The 17,570-nt window shown below is 39.2% G+C and overlaps 1 protein-coding gene across 1 annotated transcript in view; it reads left to right on the forward strand.

The window, feature by feature from the left end:
* The window catches only part of LOC309694492 (receptor-type tyrosine-protein phosphatase N2-like), a 223,000-nt gene that overhangs the window by 193,753 nt on the left and 11,677 nt on the right, over window positions 1-17,570 (forward strand). Inside the window, exons 18-21 of the mRNA XM_082514620.1 lie at window positions 2,779-2,898; window positions 3,559-3,725; window positions 10,619-10,672; window positions 16,627-16,691. Of these exons, the coding sequence (XP_082370746.1) occupies window positions 2,779-2,898; window positions 3,559-3,725; window positions 10,619-10,672; window positions 16,627-16,691 (406 nt within the window). The remainder of the gene's footprint in view (window positions 1-2,778; window positions 2,899-3,558; window positions 3,726-10,618; window positions 10,673-16,626; window positions 16,692-17,570) is intronic.

A 17,570-nucleotide genomic window follows, 5' to 3' on the forward strand; every position in this document is an offset into this window, starting at 1 on the left:
ACTGTTTTTACACACACACACACACACACACACACACACACACACACACACACACACACACTGGCCTTCAGTGGGACACATTGTTAATGCAGGGGGTAGCAAACTCTTTTCCCACTGTCCCAAATGTTGGATTGGGTTTGAATCTGAGACCAGGAGATCAATAAGTTATTCTGGCCAGTCTTGGTGTTAGGTGTATGTTGAGTGGAGCAGCAGGGAGGTTGGAAGGAAAGGTCCCCTTGTCAAACAAGTTATATCCCCGCTGGATTCTCACTTGGGCAGACCAAGGAGGGGCACAAAGAAAAAGAAATCTCAGGCTTGCATAGAGTCACTACACTACAGAAGTTCCAACTAATCCAGGAAAGTGAAATATAAAAATCAGTTCATTTGAAATGAGCTGTGTGATATTCATTTTTTGTTGAGATGTGAAAAGTATCCAGAAAAACCAAGAACACAGAATCCAAATATTATTTTCTTGGTTAATTTGGAAATAAATCCCATATTACCACTTTTCTATTTTCTTAATAAACCTTAGTTTTGTTGCATACTGTGCTCTCGAATAGGCTCGCCAATTATTTTTTGGAAAAGGCTTTAAAAAGTTGTGATTAACACAAAAAATTTTGTAGGTACACTGTCATTTGTTAAACTGCCCATTACCACGGCGAAACTGTTTTGGTTCCTGTCATTCCACTGCTGTTAAAAAGCATGCGTGCTTAGCCAACCCACTCTTTATAAATAGAGACTGAATAAAATAAAAATGTCAAATTTGGCTTCATGTCAGCAGTCAAGACGAGTGGGAAGTGCGGTAAGATGCGTGTGCACAGTGGCACATTTATGATTACACAAAAGTGGAACTAAAATAACTTTAGTTTAACAGTCCAGCAAAGTAAGCAAGCAAACAAAATGCTTGAAACGAGGCAGGAGAGGTGAGAAGTTAGGCGTGTGACTTCCGCCTAACAAGCTGAATTTCCATTCAACTCAAGCTGGGTTTCCGTGGTGACAGCGGTGGCGATGTTGAGGTCTTGTCTGGGGGAATGAGAGCCCTATTACACCACTACTCGCCTCCTTCCTTCTTCCTTTCCACTAATCCCCGTCCAGCTCTAAATAATTCTCTTTCAGGGAAGGAAAAGTGTTGGTTGGTATATTGGTCCTGTTCCTCTTTATTCACACTTTACACCAACATTTCTGCAACGTCCTTCTGTTCCATTTCTGTAGTCCAAATCTTGTTTTTGTCTAGAAATATCTACAGTTTTGAGTGGTACAGAAGGCCAATATAAAAAGAAAGGACAGTCAACTTCTATATCTGCGAGAGTGGTTTTAGGATGGATGCCCTTGACCTGAAAGAAGTGCACATAATGTAGTTCACATAGGAGTCCCAGTCCTTAAAAAAGCAATAGACTTTCTAAATAGATGTGAACGAGAAGCCACAAAACCAATATGGGTGTCTAAGTATCTCCATATCAGTCCGCAGGCCTTAGCCTGTAGCTAAAAAGATCATTTAAAGACTTTATCTAAAAGCCTCAGACGATTCCTGCTGCTCATCATGGATTCATCTCAGGTTCATTAAGTAGCCTCTCCGTGCTTTACAGGCTTCTGTACTCAGGCTTTATTCAGCCTTCATGTTGTGTTGAGGCCCAGTTGATTTAACTAGCATTACTGTGTCTTATCAGATTGCTTAATCAAGAGCCGGCCAAGGTTATTACACTGGAAAAAAGTCCAACATCTTCAGAAAGTTTATGTACACAAAACGTTCTAAAAGAGCAGGGCACACCCTTCACTTTTTTTGTGGAAAAATATGGGTTTAAATAAATGTAGCTTTTTAACAAACCTTGAGTTTTAAAGGAGGGAGCTTTTCCTCCAGACAGCAGCAGCAGCGGAGTTCGCACCCTGTCAGCTGAAGCAAATTAACACAATTTCTCAAAAAGTGCACCGTCACATTTTTAGATCCATGAGACTAATCACTGAAGCAGGGAGGACTGAGAGGAATAGTGCAGAGAGGCGCAGTAATTCAAAACCCACCGCAATTAACATCTGCTAAATCTTCGGCAAGGTGTGGCAGCGCTCATGACCGAGCGGCAGGTGCGGCCATCTTTATAATCTAACCCGATGATGTGGGAGCGGTATTGTTTTATGGCTTCTATTAACGGCTGACTGTTACCTCTGAACAGCGTTGAATGGATCTCCTGAGCAAGCCCACCCTCCGGCTGTGAGAATATGACTGCCAGAAGGAAAAATACGACCACAGGCAGGTCTCAGATGTGGAACGACCCAGCTGGGGGAGAGAACAGCCTGAACTGCTACAGCAATTACTTGTCACAAAGCTTTACTTCCTTGTAGTTGCTCACAAAAGTTGGAAACAGCAAGCATGTTTCAAACCAAGATTTTTCTTTTTTTTTCCCCTCGCTCCCGTGAAACAAACACCTCCCTTTCCAAAATGATAGCTAGAACAAAATTTGAACTAATGATGGACCGATATCCAAGAGAGTGGGTGAGTGAGGACACATGTCAGTGTTACTGTTGGCAGTGTTACTCTTAACGCTTTACTTTTGATTAAACTTAGAAGTTTTCAAAGAACATTAAGTAACGCAGAATATTTAGACTTTTGAGAAAGTTTATCTTAAGTGCTGCAAAAAAAGAATAACATACATGAATTCGGAACAATTAAAAACTAAAAATTCATTCATTCTTGTCTCTATCAAGAAAAAATCTACTTCATTTCAAAGGAATAAGGCCTTTTTAAAGAGCTACAATCATTTACCTGCCTGTGTATTTTGTTTGCAGATGGTTTGGGAGAATGGCTGTGTGGTCATCGTTATGTTGACACCTCTTGTTGAGAGCGGGGTGAAGCAGTGCTACCATTACTGGCCAGATGAAGGATCCAACCTGTACCACATCTACGAGGTAAAACAAACTCAAAGAAGATCTGTTATTATTTTCTGTCACATATATATGTTGAATACAAATGTCTGAAACTTGTCTTGATTTTTGTTGTGAATGAGGGCGAAAATCCTCTCACATGTTGTTCAAATCTGCTGTTTATGAAGGGCAGCCAATCAGAAGAAAGTCTTCAATTAGACATTGAAAGGTGCAAAATTGGCCTGTTTCAGGGCTGCACCAATGCCAGTGTATGCTGAACATGATTATTTAGGATGCTACACAGCTAGGCGTTAGGCTACAGCAGTTTTATTCCATTAGCATCTGACTCAGTATAGCATGTGTTAGATCCATCTCCTACTCAGGGAACTCAGCCCCACCCCCCACTATAAATATTATGTGACTTTTAGGGCTAATTATCGTATGAACTTGACTGTGACCAAATAAAAAATCAAAGATTATTTATCACAAAGGATTATCGTCTTAATAAAACATGGGATATTAAGTTGTCTTCCACTTGTAATCAGTCAGTTATTACGTGACGTCTGTGTTTTTGTCATCATAATTCAATTTAGAAGTAATTTACTCTTCTGGAATTAGTAAGTACATAAGCCGATCAGAACATTTCTCGACTACCATAAATTTCATGCATGGGGAAATACATGTCTGTCTCCTGCATCCTTCCAGGTGAACCTGGTCTCTGAACACATCTGGTGCGATGACTTCCTGGTTCGTAGCTTCTACTTGAAGAACATGCAGACCAACGAAACGCGGACCGTCACTCAGTTCCATTTCCTGACCTGGCTCAACCAGAACGTGCCGGAGACTAGCCGAACACTACTTGACTTCCGCAGGTAGGGAGCTTCTTCAGAAAGTTTCAGAAAGCTTAAAACAAAACAGCTCACTCTCGTTCCTGGGTCATCTAAAGCTGCTGGGTTTGTTTCCAGTCCTCAGGCATCAGAAACATGTGTATAAAGTCATTTGGCCTTTTTTAGTTTTCAGTGCACAGACCTAACAGTAAAAGAAAAACTGAAAACATCTTGGGGCAAAACACAAAGGGAGTCAAAAACATGGACCAATAACTCTCTCCATCCAGTTTTCTTTCTTACGAGGTGCCGTGGTGTTTACAGCAAGACCATCTGTCCTGCTTTAAGGGTGAAGGTTTCCTCTTATGCATCATAAATGACCATTGACCCTGTGCCGGGGTCCTTTTCACTGTTATCTCTTGACAAAATGGAGAAAAACTAAACAGCCATGAGACAAGGAGCTGTGAAAAGCAGCATTGTTATCCCTCACAGCGATACTACCTACCTTTGAGTTGACTCCTACTCTTTAACCATGGCCTGCACATTGTATGTTTTTTAAACCTATTTTTCTATAGTATAGTATAAAAGTCTTCTTTGCAATTTGCTTAAAGAGTTACTTGAAACTGATTTTCATTTGAAATGCATAAAGTACTTAAGCCAGCTTTTAATGTTGATAGAGAAAGCACTGAGGTTTCAGAAGCCATCAAAGAAACTTTTTGGAAGTTCTCTTCAAAGGCGCCTTTGGAGCAAACCCACTTTGATAACAGCATTCATTTCCACAGCAGAGCTGAGAAACACCTTGCATGATATCATTCAGGAAAAATCGCTTCCCTCGACTTTTGCTCCGGTAGAACAAAGGCAGCCTACGTTTTCATTTTGTAAGTGTACATAAGAAAAACCAAACTACAGAGCAATGGTAGCGGAACATTTGCTTTTGTGTGCATGCTGTCAGTCTTCTCCACATGTAAATATAACAAGAAGGTACGGATGGGAGAAATATTACATAAATAAATGTTTTTGCAGTGCTTTGCATTTCTTTTTTGTTTGTTCTGCTTGATATGTCGCAGTGCTTGACTAACTGGAACTCTCACTGATCCTTTTCTTTCATCCTGTGATGAATAGGCTAACTTTCAGGAGCCACACGGCCTTTGGTTCAACAGCCTCTTCCGTTGTCCTTAAGTTTTGGTGTATTTGTTAGCCCATGCAACTTATCTGAAGGTTCTCAGAATTCACGAGTAGGGCATCAGAAGAGCAAAAAAGTCAGAAATCCAACCTTGCAGGAAAATCTTCCAATGCACCTAAATCGCTTTAGCTTCCAAGGCTTGAATTTTGTATATGCAGTTTTATTACAGTTCAGAAACTGGTCAGGCTGTGCCATATATTAAAATCCAGTAGGTCATATGCGTGATGGTTCTTCTCTGGCATTTTATTTAAAACAAAGATAAAGTGAAAGAGTCTAATAGAAGCTCCTGAAGTTGTTTGTTTTCCACCCTCCTCCTCCTTCTTGAGCCACAGAGGCTTTGAAAGGCTTTCGTGATTTCCTTACAGCATAATGGCTTCAAACGTCGCACTTCTCCAGGAGTTTTGACTTGTGATCCTGAGGTGCAGGCAGAAAAATATCTATATATCCTCTAAACATCCTGGGCGCTTTCCACTCGATAACAGTGTAATTCAAAATGCACTGAGGATACTCTTCCAAAGTGATCCTTTATCTCTGGCGCCTTTATAACTGCTCTCCTCCTTTTCCCCTTCGACCTCTTTTAAACTGATATACTGTATTGCCTATTAGGTGTTAGCCGCCCTGGCCCCTTTTCTCTGATTCACTGTGGATTTTCTCAAGTGATAGACCCCAAGTCAGGTTTATATATAGGCCTGGTGTCTCCATTCTGCTGGCGCACATCAATTAGGTGGGATATCAAGAGTAAGAGTTTGTGGTCACTGCTATTATAAAAGGGTCTGGTGGGCGTCACCATACACCATCAGTTAGGAAATATTGCCTTTACTCACAGGGCAGCTGGGTCAGAACACAATGAAGAAGGCACAGAGGGAGATATTTTTCACTTTTATTACAGCAGATATGGTGCTTTCGTAATAGCAACCTGCCCTTTTCTTTATTTTTTGGTGTTGCCTTTTTTCACCTCGGCGATTTGAGGATACCGGCTGAAGTACCTCTCCATCATTTGCGCTTGTGCAGGCATGTTGTTCACTAATCACACCGGCCTGACTGACCCGAAGCCTTGCTTACAACTCCTCTCTGTCCTTCCCCCGTTTTACCAGCTAACTTGCGGTTGCCAGTGTCATTTTTGTGATGTTGCAGCTAGTAATATAAGCCCAGTTGCATAGTCACAAAAGTGATCATTGGAGACTGTGACTCTACAACCAGGGGGCCTCATGGGCCCTCCCCCCAACCCACCCTTTTACTTCTCTTTTTCCCGGTCTTCTCCTCCTCCCCTTATTTTCTCCTTCTTCATCTCACTCCTCCTTCTCTGTTCTCGCTGTGCCCAGTGACCTGAGATGACCTCTTCCCTTTTTGCTTGCTCATGGTTTGCTTGACTGCCTCCGGTCTCCCCTCCTCTCTCGCCATGCTTCCTTTTCCTCTCTTGGTCGCTTTTGTCTCTCTTGCTCCTGCCCGGTATCTGTCTCTCCTCCCTCACTTAGCTTTAGTCTATTTCTTTTTTCTGTGTTGCCTGGTGATTCCTGACTTAGGGTCTAATACTTTGTCCTTATATAAACAATAAATAAAACTTATGTTTGTTTTTTTTGGGGATTGTCCAGTCATTCATCATATGTGCTGGTATCAGATTCTTATAGTAGCAAAACATAACCTTGAATTTATTATACATGTTTTATAAACCACTTTATTATATACTACTACTGGAGTAAATCATGTAAAATAGCCGTCCATCAATTTTCTTCCACTTATCCTACGTGCAAATTGGAGATTTACAGTATATTTTGTTGTGGACGCGTGTATTTTAACCCAAACTGTGGCCTTTTCCTATATGGGTAGTTTTGTTACCTAATTCTAACAAGTCAGTAAATAAAAATAAAATTCTAAAATATCATACTAGCCAAAGTCCAGTCTGCCAGGTCTCAGACCATCAACAAAGGAAAACATTTCTTTCCAACCTGCTAATGTGGACTTTGCTGGATCTTCTGCATGCAAAGGGGAACAAACTTTACAATCACTTCTATGAGACTGGGCTCCCTCCATCTAGATCCAGCTGATTACACAGTACAGGCTTTGAGCTTTATAAGTCACTTTCACCTTTGCTTACTGGATAGGTTTAGGCACTGAAACTGTATGGTTAGGTTAAGGAAAGGATGAGGGTCTGGATTAAAATGTGCCCCTTTAAACTGAACCCAGTGCATCACAGAACTTGTGCCAAAAACACTTTGTGTGTGAGATGCCAGCTTTTTCAACAACATGGCAGTATTTGACTGAAGTCACTGAAACATATGTATATAGGCTTAGTTGTATCAAATAGGCAGATCTGGGACCAGTTTCATAATGTGGAAATTTGCACGCGCTGTTTGCAGGCAGATTGCAAATGGTGGCAGTGTGACATTTCATGAGTTATTGTCTCTAAAAAGACATTTTTAAGTGCTGCAGGGCTGCTGCGTGTCGATGCATGGGTTGTGTAGACATTACTGTGTTTGAAATAATGGAACACACCCAATTAAAAACATGACCTCATATTGCAAATGTGTTGATCGGAGAAATGTTGACCTTGTTGTACATTTTTGGTGGTTTGCAGACAACAACCGGATCTTTCATAATATTGATCCAAAAATGCTAATGCGTATAAAGAGCGGACATATTCTAAGTCTTTCATTTCTGTCCGTCAGCTTGCCAGTCTGTATCTTTCACCATCTCTCTCTGTCGTCATCCACTCCATTGATTTTTTTTCCCACTCTTTTCTGCGCCTCCCTTTCTGGCTTTTGATCCCCCTCTCGCTATCTGGCTAATATCTCTCTTATGGGGCATTTCCTTTGAATCTCACGCCCTTCTACACACCCACACCCGACCTCCCACCCCGCCTACTGGCGATTCTCTGCTGGCTGTTTCCATGGTTACATCACTTTTGATTGTCTCTAGTGAGGTCTGACTTTTCAATTTTAGTGGGGCGGTGGATGAAAATGTGAGGGGAATTTTGGTGATCAGCCTTTGTGTTTTTTAAAACTCAAGCTTGTGTAATGTTGCTTGTTGTTTGCCCTGCAGGAAACACCAGGTAAAACCCACTGCTTATGTCATTTATTTAGCTACAAAGTGACAATTATATAATTATACTTGCTTTTTTTTGCCTTCTTTTGACCTCATGTAATAATGAGATATATACATTTTTAATTCAAGTGCAATAACTCAGGATATGAACAATGACAGACAAATAACTGATCATTACTTTGTACTTTGTACTTCCCACTACACCCTGTTTAAATAAGTGTTTTTAAAGACAGTTATAAATTTTAATAATTAAACATAAATGACCACAAAAACTTCAAGTTCAAGTAAGGAAAAGCATCAAAACTGCACGTTTGAAGCTTCTCTTTCTGACTGGTGATGCATAATGGATTATGAAAAGGCCACACACATACACACAGCGTACCTTCACATAATATGTTTCAGATGAATATTGTTATTTTGAGTTTCACCATAAAATAGAATCAGAGATGATCTCCAGCTGGGATCAAACTCGGCCTTTCTGCTGCGTTCTCAGATGGAAGCTGTGAGTTTGTGCAGATCTGCTCACTGCTCTGTTTTTTGATGAACAAGGTGCAAAGTTGTTGTTTTTTAACCCCAGTCTTTAAAAGGAGAGAGAGAAGAATGTGGTGTTCCTCATACTGTTGATGTTCTTTTATGCATGGGTGACAGCAGCCACAGATTGTCCTCCGTTGTGGAACATTATGATGATTTTCTTTCAGATTATAAATGTCTGTGCGATTCCTCATGGTTGTGTTCAACTATACTGATTATGAAATAAGAAGAAGTTAAAAAAACATGTACTATTTCATTTTGCGAATGAAGCATGGCTCTCTGATCTTTTGAAATTTGGTTTAAATTAAACTGTGCAGCACTATTATATGTGCTAGAAGCAAACAGTAAAGCAGGTTTTTGTAACAGCATGTAGATTATGGTCTTACTACATGAGACTATAAATTCTAATAATACAAAACCCAGTTCGGAAAAAGATGTCATTGTGTAATATCTAAATAAGAACAATGCAATGATTGATTGACATATTTTATTTACAACAGAACACAGAAAACAGATCAAATGTTTAGATTGTATAAATGTGACATTCAAAAATAAGTCATTCAGAATTTGATGGCAAAAACATGTTTACTGTAATATCAGTCTGTGGACATCTGGGGCAGGCAGGATAGTTCAGCATCTGAATTCTACTTCAAAGCCGTGCTGTTGTAATGATGCAGCATGCAGTTTAACATTGTCTTGCTGAAATATGCAAGCCCTTCCCTGAGCAAGACGATGGGTGTTGATCTAAAACCTGTATACATCTTTGAGCACTGATGGTGGCATTCCATGTGCAAGCTGCCACAGGAGTACTAATGCACTCCCATACAACCAGAGATGCAGACTTAAAACTGAACCTTTGAAGCTAACACCAAGCCAGATGGTCCCCTCTTCTTTTTTGTCTGGAGGGCACGGCGTCATTGCTTTCCACAGAATTTCAAATTTCAATTCATCTGACCACAGAACAGTTTTCCATTTTGCCTCAGTCCATTTTAAATGGGCTTTGGCATTTCTGGATCATGTTCACAGATGGCTTCTTCTTTGCACAGTAGAGTTTTATCCTGCATTTATGGACGGTGCAGTGAACTGTCTTCAAAGGCAATCATTTCTCAGTGTTCCTGAGACCATGCAGCGATTTGCATGACAGAGTGATGACTGTTTTTAGTGCAGTGTCACCTGAAGGCCGGAAGATCATCAGCATCCAGTATTGATTTTCGGGCTTGCCTTTGAGCACTGACTTTTCACCAGATTCTCTTATTCTTTTTCTGATATTGTGCACTGCAGGGAATGAGATATTGGAAGTGCAGGAACATTATTCTTAAATTCTCCCACAATTTGTACGTGCAGATTTCTGCTCATATTCACATCTGAGAAACACTCTTTAAGATGTCTTTTTTATGTTACTGACCTGCTGCCAGTTAACCTAATTAGTTGCAAAATGTTCCTCCAGCTGTTACTTTTAAGTACCACTCACTTGTCCAGCATTTAATTGCCCCATCCCATCTCTTTTGAGATGTGACGCTGCTGCCAAATCTAAAATTATCTGCAAATATTTGTGTCATGTTTATTTACATTTCAAACGGCATTGCACCTTTTTTGGAATTAGGGCTCTGTTATCAAATTGTCCACTATACCATGGTAGGTGGTATGGGACAAATTGGTGAATTTTATGGCAGTGATAGCCTTACTGAGTACCAGTTTTGACATGTAAAAACATGTAAAACATACTAAAATTATAAGTAGTTTTGTGCAGGATGTTTTTTCTTATTTTTTGAAGCCTAGATGCACCTGTGCTGACTGTATGTGATGCTGTATCTGTGATATTAATCCTCCAGAATCAGGTGTTACTGTTCTAAAGTAATGTTTAGGTTAACTCTTTCCTGTTTTAAATTTTTTCCTTGCAGGTTTTAATTCATCTATGCATGCAATAACCAAGAAGAAAAGTGTACTTACCTTCATCTTTATTACTATTAGTAAATATGCATTCTGTCAGGGAGATAAAACTGAACTGAACCTCAGCTGTGCAACACCATTGGTTTCCCAGTTCAGCTGTTATAAAGCAGATAATTGGCTCCTTAAAGTATTTTTTTCTGTTGATTTCTATGACGGATTTCTTAAGCGATATCTCTCCTTTTTATCATGTCTGTGTTAACACTAACTTTTTCTTTCTGTCTTGTTTTTTTTACAGGAAAGTTAACAAGTGCTACCGGGGCCGCTCATGTCCTATCATAGTCCACTGCAGGCAAGTATGCTAATAACTAAGGCAGAATGCTTTTTATGGTGGCTTATTCATAGGGTTCTAGCTTCTATTCAGTGAATTCAGTATCAAATGCATTCTGTTTTCAGAGAGACATGCTGCATTATGCTGGCAAACTCGCAAACAAGCACAGATCTTTTAAAGTTGCTGGTTAAATTGTTTTAAAGTTTCTTTTTTCAGAGGATTTAAAACTCAAATTGCCCAGGTCCTTTGTGGTTTCTGACCTCCAGTCCACATCACCATTTAATTCCCCACCAACTGCCATGTCACTTGTCAGCATGTGTGGGACGACAAACATTTTAAATGAGAGATTAGCCAAAAAGTTGTGATTTAATTTGACAAACTGTCCGCGGAGGAGGGTAACTTTTAATTGGAGGCAGTTCAAAGCTTGCAGCTTGCCGGTCAGAGCCAGTGGGTGAGAGTGAGAGAGGGTAAATAGAAGTAGGCAGGGTTGCAGCTGTTGTGTTTGCATATGTGTGTGTGTTTTTGTATAATCACATCTGCATACCCCTACCACCTGAGGAAATAACTCAGACCAGTGAGACATAATTAAATCGGTATTTAGCAGAAAAATCTGCCACAGTTTTTTTGTGCAAGCATCCTCAGATGATTGGATTAAAAAAAAAAACTTCAATAACAGATAGCCCTTATGTCTGTCTGCTCACTACTCCACCAAATGATCTATTATTTAATATGGTGCAATGGCTCCACTATGATGAAACTGTACATTTCTCGCTCTAACTGCTAGTCTACACCAGAGTATTAAACCTGCCTTTATGGAGCACCAGCCACAGTAACTTGAACATCCTGAATTTTCTCGGCTACTCTTATGACACTTACTTACTCTGATGATCAACCAAATCCTTCAATTTGACGTGTGTTATTGCATTAGAGGTTTGGAATTTTAAACAGGATTTGTTGGTATGCGACTTGCCGGGCATTGAAATCAACGTAGTTCTATATATATATATATATACATATATATATATATATATATATATATATAGCAGCATTTTGCAATAACTGTCATCTCGAGACACTTTACTGTTAAGTTGAATACCAGACAACATTAGAGAGAGAACCCAGACAATTAAATCTTCCCCTTGGAGAAAGCACATGGTGACAGTGAGGAGAAAGAACCCCCTTTTAACAGGAAGAGCACAGAGAGAACAACATATAGGACTAAACACATACTACAGGAGAGAGCAGACAAAAGTTATTTCCATGTAGCAGTAGCACAGTAACATATAACTGAGAAGTCAAAAGACAGGAATGGATAAGAAATGCTCAATGCTTCATTGGAAGTCTGCCAACAGCCTGAGGGCTCACGGTCACCTAATCGAGCCCTAACTATAAGCTTTATCAAAACAGAAGGTTTGAAGCCTAATCTTTGCAGTAAAGAGGATGTTTCTGTCTCCCAAAAGCAAACGAGAGAGCGGAGCCTGATAGCTGAAGGCTCTGCTTCCTATTCTACTTTTGGAAGCTCGCAAGTGAGCCTGTAGTCTGAGAGCGAAGTGCTCTATTGAGATGAAATGATACTATGAGGTTCTTAAGAAATGATAGGGCCTAATTCAAGACGAGGAAAAAGGATTTTAAATTCAATGCTGAATTTAGCAAGGAGCCACTAAAGAGAAATATGAGTTGTCTTTCTACTTTCTACTTCCTGCAGTACTGTCACAGCGGTGTTTTAGATCAATTGCAAGCTTTTCAGGTAGCTTTCAGTGCAACAGAATGATAAAGAATTACAATGGCCAGTCCTAGTCCTTTAAAGCCAAGTGTTTCACATTTGATCCACGAGTTTTTGAGACAATGATGTAAAAGTCAATGTGAAATAAACTGCACAATTCATTTTTAAGGAAGAAATTGCACCAAAAAAATGCTGGATGCAGCAGATATGATAAAAATTAAAACTCCTATATGCAAATGAATGTATTATTTTTTATTTTGTCAGAATGAACATTAAACGCTAAATTTTCTGGCAATTATTTTATGGTTTAGGCTTTAAAGGCTTAGTGGTAACAAACATATAGAAGCTAGCATGACATGTTATTGTATAATGGAAATAAAACCTTTGACAATTTGATTTATTCTCCTCCCAAATCATCTAACAATGCCACTGTAGTGCCATTTTACTGTACATGTATGTCATTACAGTAAGCTAATAAAACTAAAAAGAAACTTTATGCAATGTATTATGACAGTAGTAAAAATAAGAAATTAAAATTGCAATGCAAAACACAAATACTTATGTCACTTATGCCACGTGCATGTCTGATTCTCTTTCTGAAATAAATATGAGCACCCACAAAATCTCACTCAATCTGTTCAGTGTTCTTGGGACATATGAGCTTCAGTTTAACATGTATGCAGCGAGTACATGAAAAAGCTGCTATTAGGGTTTGTAGGACAAGTACACGCAGCTATGGTGAGCACAGAGGTTGATATGCATCATTCCTGTTTGAAGTTAATAAGCAACATAATTATGGTGGTAAATTCATTAGTCTAAAAATTATCCTGACAAAAGAAATTAATAATTTGTGCTTACAAACACAATTAAAGACAAAATAAATTTTTTCAATATTTTTAATTTACCAAGTCAGCCTGTCACCGCCTGCACTGCTTAACACAAGATGAACTTTGTTACCCACAAGGGTAACTTTCCTTACTTTTTAATGTGCTTGAAGGCTGCAGTGTTTTCACGTTAGTTTGGTATCACTTAAATCCTCAGTAGGCGGGAGAATGTGAAGCACAGTTGGAGGTGTTTATTCATTTTTGGTCAGTATGATATTAAAGTTTGCATAGATAAAACCATTGCACACATAATTATTGTGTTGCATGTTGCAGCACAAGTGAGCCTAAATGTAACGATGTGACTATGGTAACAAAGGAAGTAAATATCTTAAACATAGTAGGTAAGGTAACGAGTCAGATGTTCCCTGTGATTTGAGTGAAAAAAAACCCTCCACATTAAAAGTGAAATGTGTGGGTGAAGTGTTTGATTCATCCAGTCTGCACCGACGCTGCTCGACATCTCTGACCTCAGCATCCAGACAAACTGTCTTCATTAGAGCTGACTGGCAGGAGAAATTTACTTATGTGATAAAAACAGGTTTCACACCAGCACAGCAGGAAAAAATCTGCAATGTTGGTTTTTTTTAAAAAATATGGATTCTTTCTGCGTATTGATTTCCCCTCCCTGCTGAAATGATAAAGTTCACAGTGACACCAGAAGTCTAATCAATCATTACACTAAAAAGTTCTCAACATATAAAGAGCAGGAGACTTTAAATGTGGCTGTAGCCACACAGGAGAAATAAAACGAAGCAGACGCTCTACAAAAATATTGAAGCACTTATTAATTTACATTTCTTGGAGCCGGTATGACTTTATTTACATCTTATCATAGAAGTTTATTTCTCCTATGAAGTGCACAGGTTTTGGTTTCAGACCTTTTGCCAAACCGACTGATTTTTGGAAATTGCACAAATCAACAGTTTTACTTAAGAAGGCTCCTCACTGAGTGAAGTGACCCATCTGTATCTGTGTGGCAGCCATAACAAGAGTGGGTTGAATTCCCTAAATACAGAGGAAAGGTGCTTCAGTGTCTCCTTTGTTACCTCCTTTAGTATATGATGTGCTGAATCAACTTTAATGAAAGGAAAGGAAATATTGCGTTTTTTGAACTTCCAGTTTTTGAAACTGACAAGCAGATGATAAACATTTCTCTGCTTTATTAAAATCTGCATGTTATGGGTTTGCTTCCCAGTGTGAAGCACTCTGTGTATTTAGAAAAGTGCCTTTATAAAAAGAGATCATGATAAAAAGATCAAAGTGAAGTTTGCATTGATTATGTACTCATTTTGAGAGTTTCTGTAATGCCAGCTTTTAGAGGTACCACAAATTAAAAATGTTCTTCAGAGATGCCGAAAGTTTTAATAAAAGCAAGCGTTAGAGCGGATCATCTATTCAGCAGGAGGAGAAAATCTGGGTGGAAAGCTGGGGAATCCATATTTCTTACAGTTGGAGAGCTGACGCTTTTTATGCTGGATATTTTCTGGGTGGTAAGGTTTGAGTGGCAGTGAAGTTTTCCAGTGATTAATGCGCTTCGAATGCATTTAGATGCTTATGAAGACAAGATTCTAACCTCGATTTGGACCGGTCCAAGTACATTCCTAAACTCAAGCAGCCAAACATATCTAAGGCTGCGATAATATAGAGACTGATAAACTTTGATGTTCATGCTGTAGAGACTTTCACTTAGAGCCTCCAAATGATTTTGTCAAAGTCAACTGTGCACAGCCATTTATCACTGTAATGCATGCAGAGGGCAGAGTGAAGCAGTCAGAGTGAGGAGTGAGCACACTGAAGAGCGCAGATGCAGAAATTCAATAATCACACAGCAGTGTTCTCTCTTTTTTCCATCCACTGTGTATTTTTCTATTTCATCTTTCTCTTTCCCTTCCTCCTTGCCTCTTTCCATGTCTATCACTTTAAACAGAGTCAGAGAAGGCAGCAGACATCTTGACATGTTTACTCACAGCCCTCAGGCGTGTGCTGACACACACACACACACACATCACATATCTTTGATCACTTTGTAATGATCCTGGCAAGGTGCAGTGATACGATAGAGCTAAAATCACACCGTAATAACCTGTATAACACACACATGAACACGTGCAAATCTAGTGTGTAAGATCAGAGCATCTCTGTAGAATAGGCACATACACACTCGCAGGCTGCAGTGGCACTTCTCAATTACTGCAGAAAATAACAAAGGTCCCAGTGAAAATGAAATATTCAGAAAGTATGGACCCATGCCAGCATGCACACACACACACACATACACACACACACACATACACGTGCACACACCAGCGCATGAAATAGACTGGTAGGGGTGCAGACATCAATTTTCAACACTTGAAATAAATCTTGGATAGAAAATATTCCCTCCACATACAAAGCAGAGCGTAATTCAGTTTCTGCACACTGTGTTCAGTGTGTTTATTTCAGAATAGACAAACATACATTTGCTCCTATGTCTCTAAAAACAGGTTTACATTTTTTGATGTTTTAAAAAGAACCTCTCAGTCTCTCGTTTCCATAATTGTACACGTTTGAAGTTGCTTATCCCCCTGAAATGGCATTAGAAGACTCGTAAACCTCGACGTATTAAATCTTTCTGATTGATGCTCGCTCGCTTAACACTGGAGTTGGGTCGCGTCTGTCTTCACTCCAGAGGAAAAACAAAGAAAGACAATAACATGAACATGGCAGAGGATACAAAATAAATATAGCAACTGTAAACCTGAAGGTGTTACTCGGCTTTGCAAGCTTGCCAGCAGTCCTGCCAAGTGATCTTATGCTATAAACATTTCAGTGTAATATTTTTTTCCTGGGTTATATGTTATTTAAAATTGTATAAGACACTGAAAGAACATTTAGTCCTCCTTGTCTGAACTTGAAGAAGTCGACACGGTGGAAGAGCTGATTGTGATAATGCGCTGTGTAATTATCTCTAATCAGCTCTCACACTCAGCCGCTCACATTTTTACCTAATCAGTACATAACTGTATTAATGCAGTATTGCTTTTTGGGCATTAACAGGAATATTTAGTGTACCTGTAAAAGATTTTTATTCCTTTTATTCACTCGTATTAATGTTACACTTTGTGCATTTTCCACATCCGTATACGTATGACATCACATAGCAACAGAGTAATGATGTAAATGAACATTATGGAAATTAATGTAGAAGTATAATTAAAAACATCAAGTGACAGGAATTAGAAAATTGCTTAATTGGCGATAAGCGACGATATGACGTTATCAGACAAATTTAATTAATGCTTCTCCGTCTGTCTCTCATCCTCTTGCATTCTCCCTTTTTCTCTCTCTCCCTCATATCCTACTCTCTCTCTCATCCATCTGAGCAGCGATGGTGCTGGAAGAACTGGGACCTACATCCTGATCGACATGGTCCTCAACAAGATGGCTAAAGGTAGGTGTTCCCTATCCTTTTCCCCGCCCTTCCTTTTCGCCCGTGTGGAGAAGGTGCTCAGTTTGCCCTCCCTGTTGTGACTGGAGAAATAAAAAGCACGGCTGTCAAATTATTCCCGCTATCATCAAAGTTATTGCTTTTTGCAAAGTTGGATGATTGCATTGAAAATAATGACATTTAATTAGATCATTACAGTGATGAGTAGCTACGAACAATGACATTTTCCATTAGCACACTCGATCACTCTTACTTTCTGCCTCTGAGCCAGAGAAAACAAGCTGATTTTTAAAATATATTATTAGTTATTTTTTATTAGCTTTTGCTTAATTACTGCAAATGAATATCTGTTTCATTATCTCAGTGGATGCTCCGCTGCTCTGGCACCATGCTGCAGCTTGTTTTTCTCCTGTCTTGCCAACAAAACACAGTTAAACTCAGTAAAATCCAGACAGAGAGCAAGTGTGATTTTCATGACGTGGTGACAGAAACGAGCTAAAAAGAAGTGGAGATGTAAAATTAGTGTGCAGGCTGTTGGTAATTAACCTGAACTGACCATGAATTGTTTATTTGAAGTGCCATCAGGACTCACAGCCAGTGGATTTTAAGCACATTATAAGTGCTTGATAATTACTATAATTACAGTATGATATAATAACACAGCGAGTAATTATGTAAGAGACTGAATATTTTAAGGGGCAGTGACGGTTCTTGATATCATGTTAAGTGAAGTCTCCTTTACTGAAGTTCAGGTTGATTGTATTTTATTTACAAAATATTTTGATTTGTTTTTAACAAACCAACTTCCTTTTACTTCCTCCATTCATGTGGTTCGATTTGTTTATAAGCCTGAGCCTGTAATTACACATCTGACTAGTCTCA

The sequence above is a fragment of the Aulonocara stuartgranti genome (genome assembly GCF_965226115.1).
Source record: "Aulonocara stuartgranti genome assembly, chromosome: 18".
Classification (NCBI taxonomy): Eukaryota; Metazoa; Chordata; class Actinopteri; order Cichliformes; family Cichlidae; genus Aulonocara; species Aulonocara stuartgranti.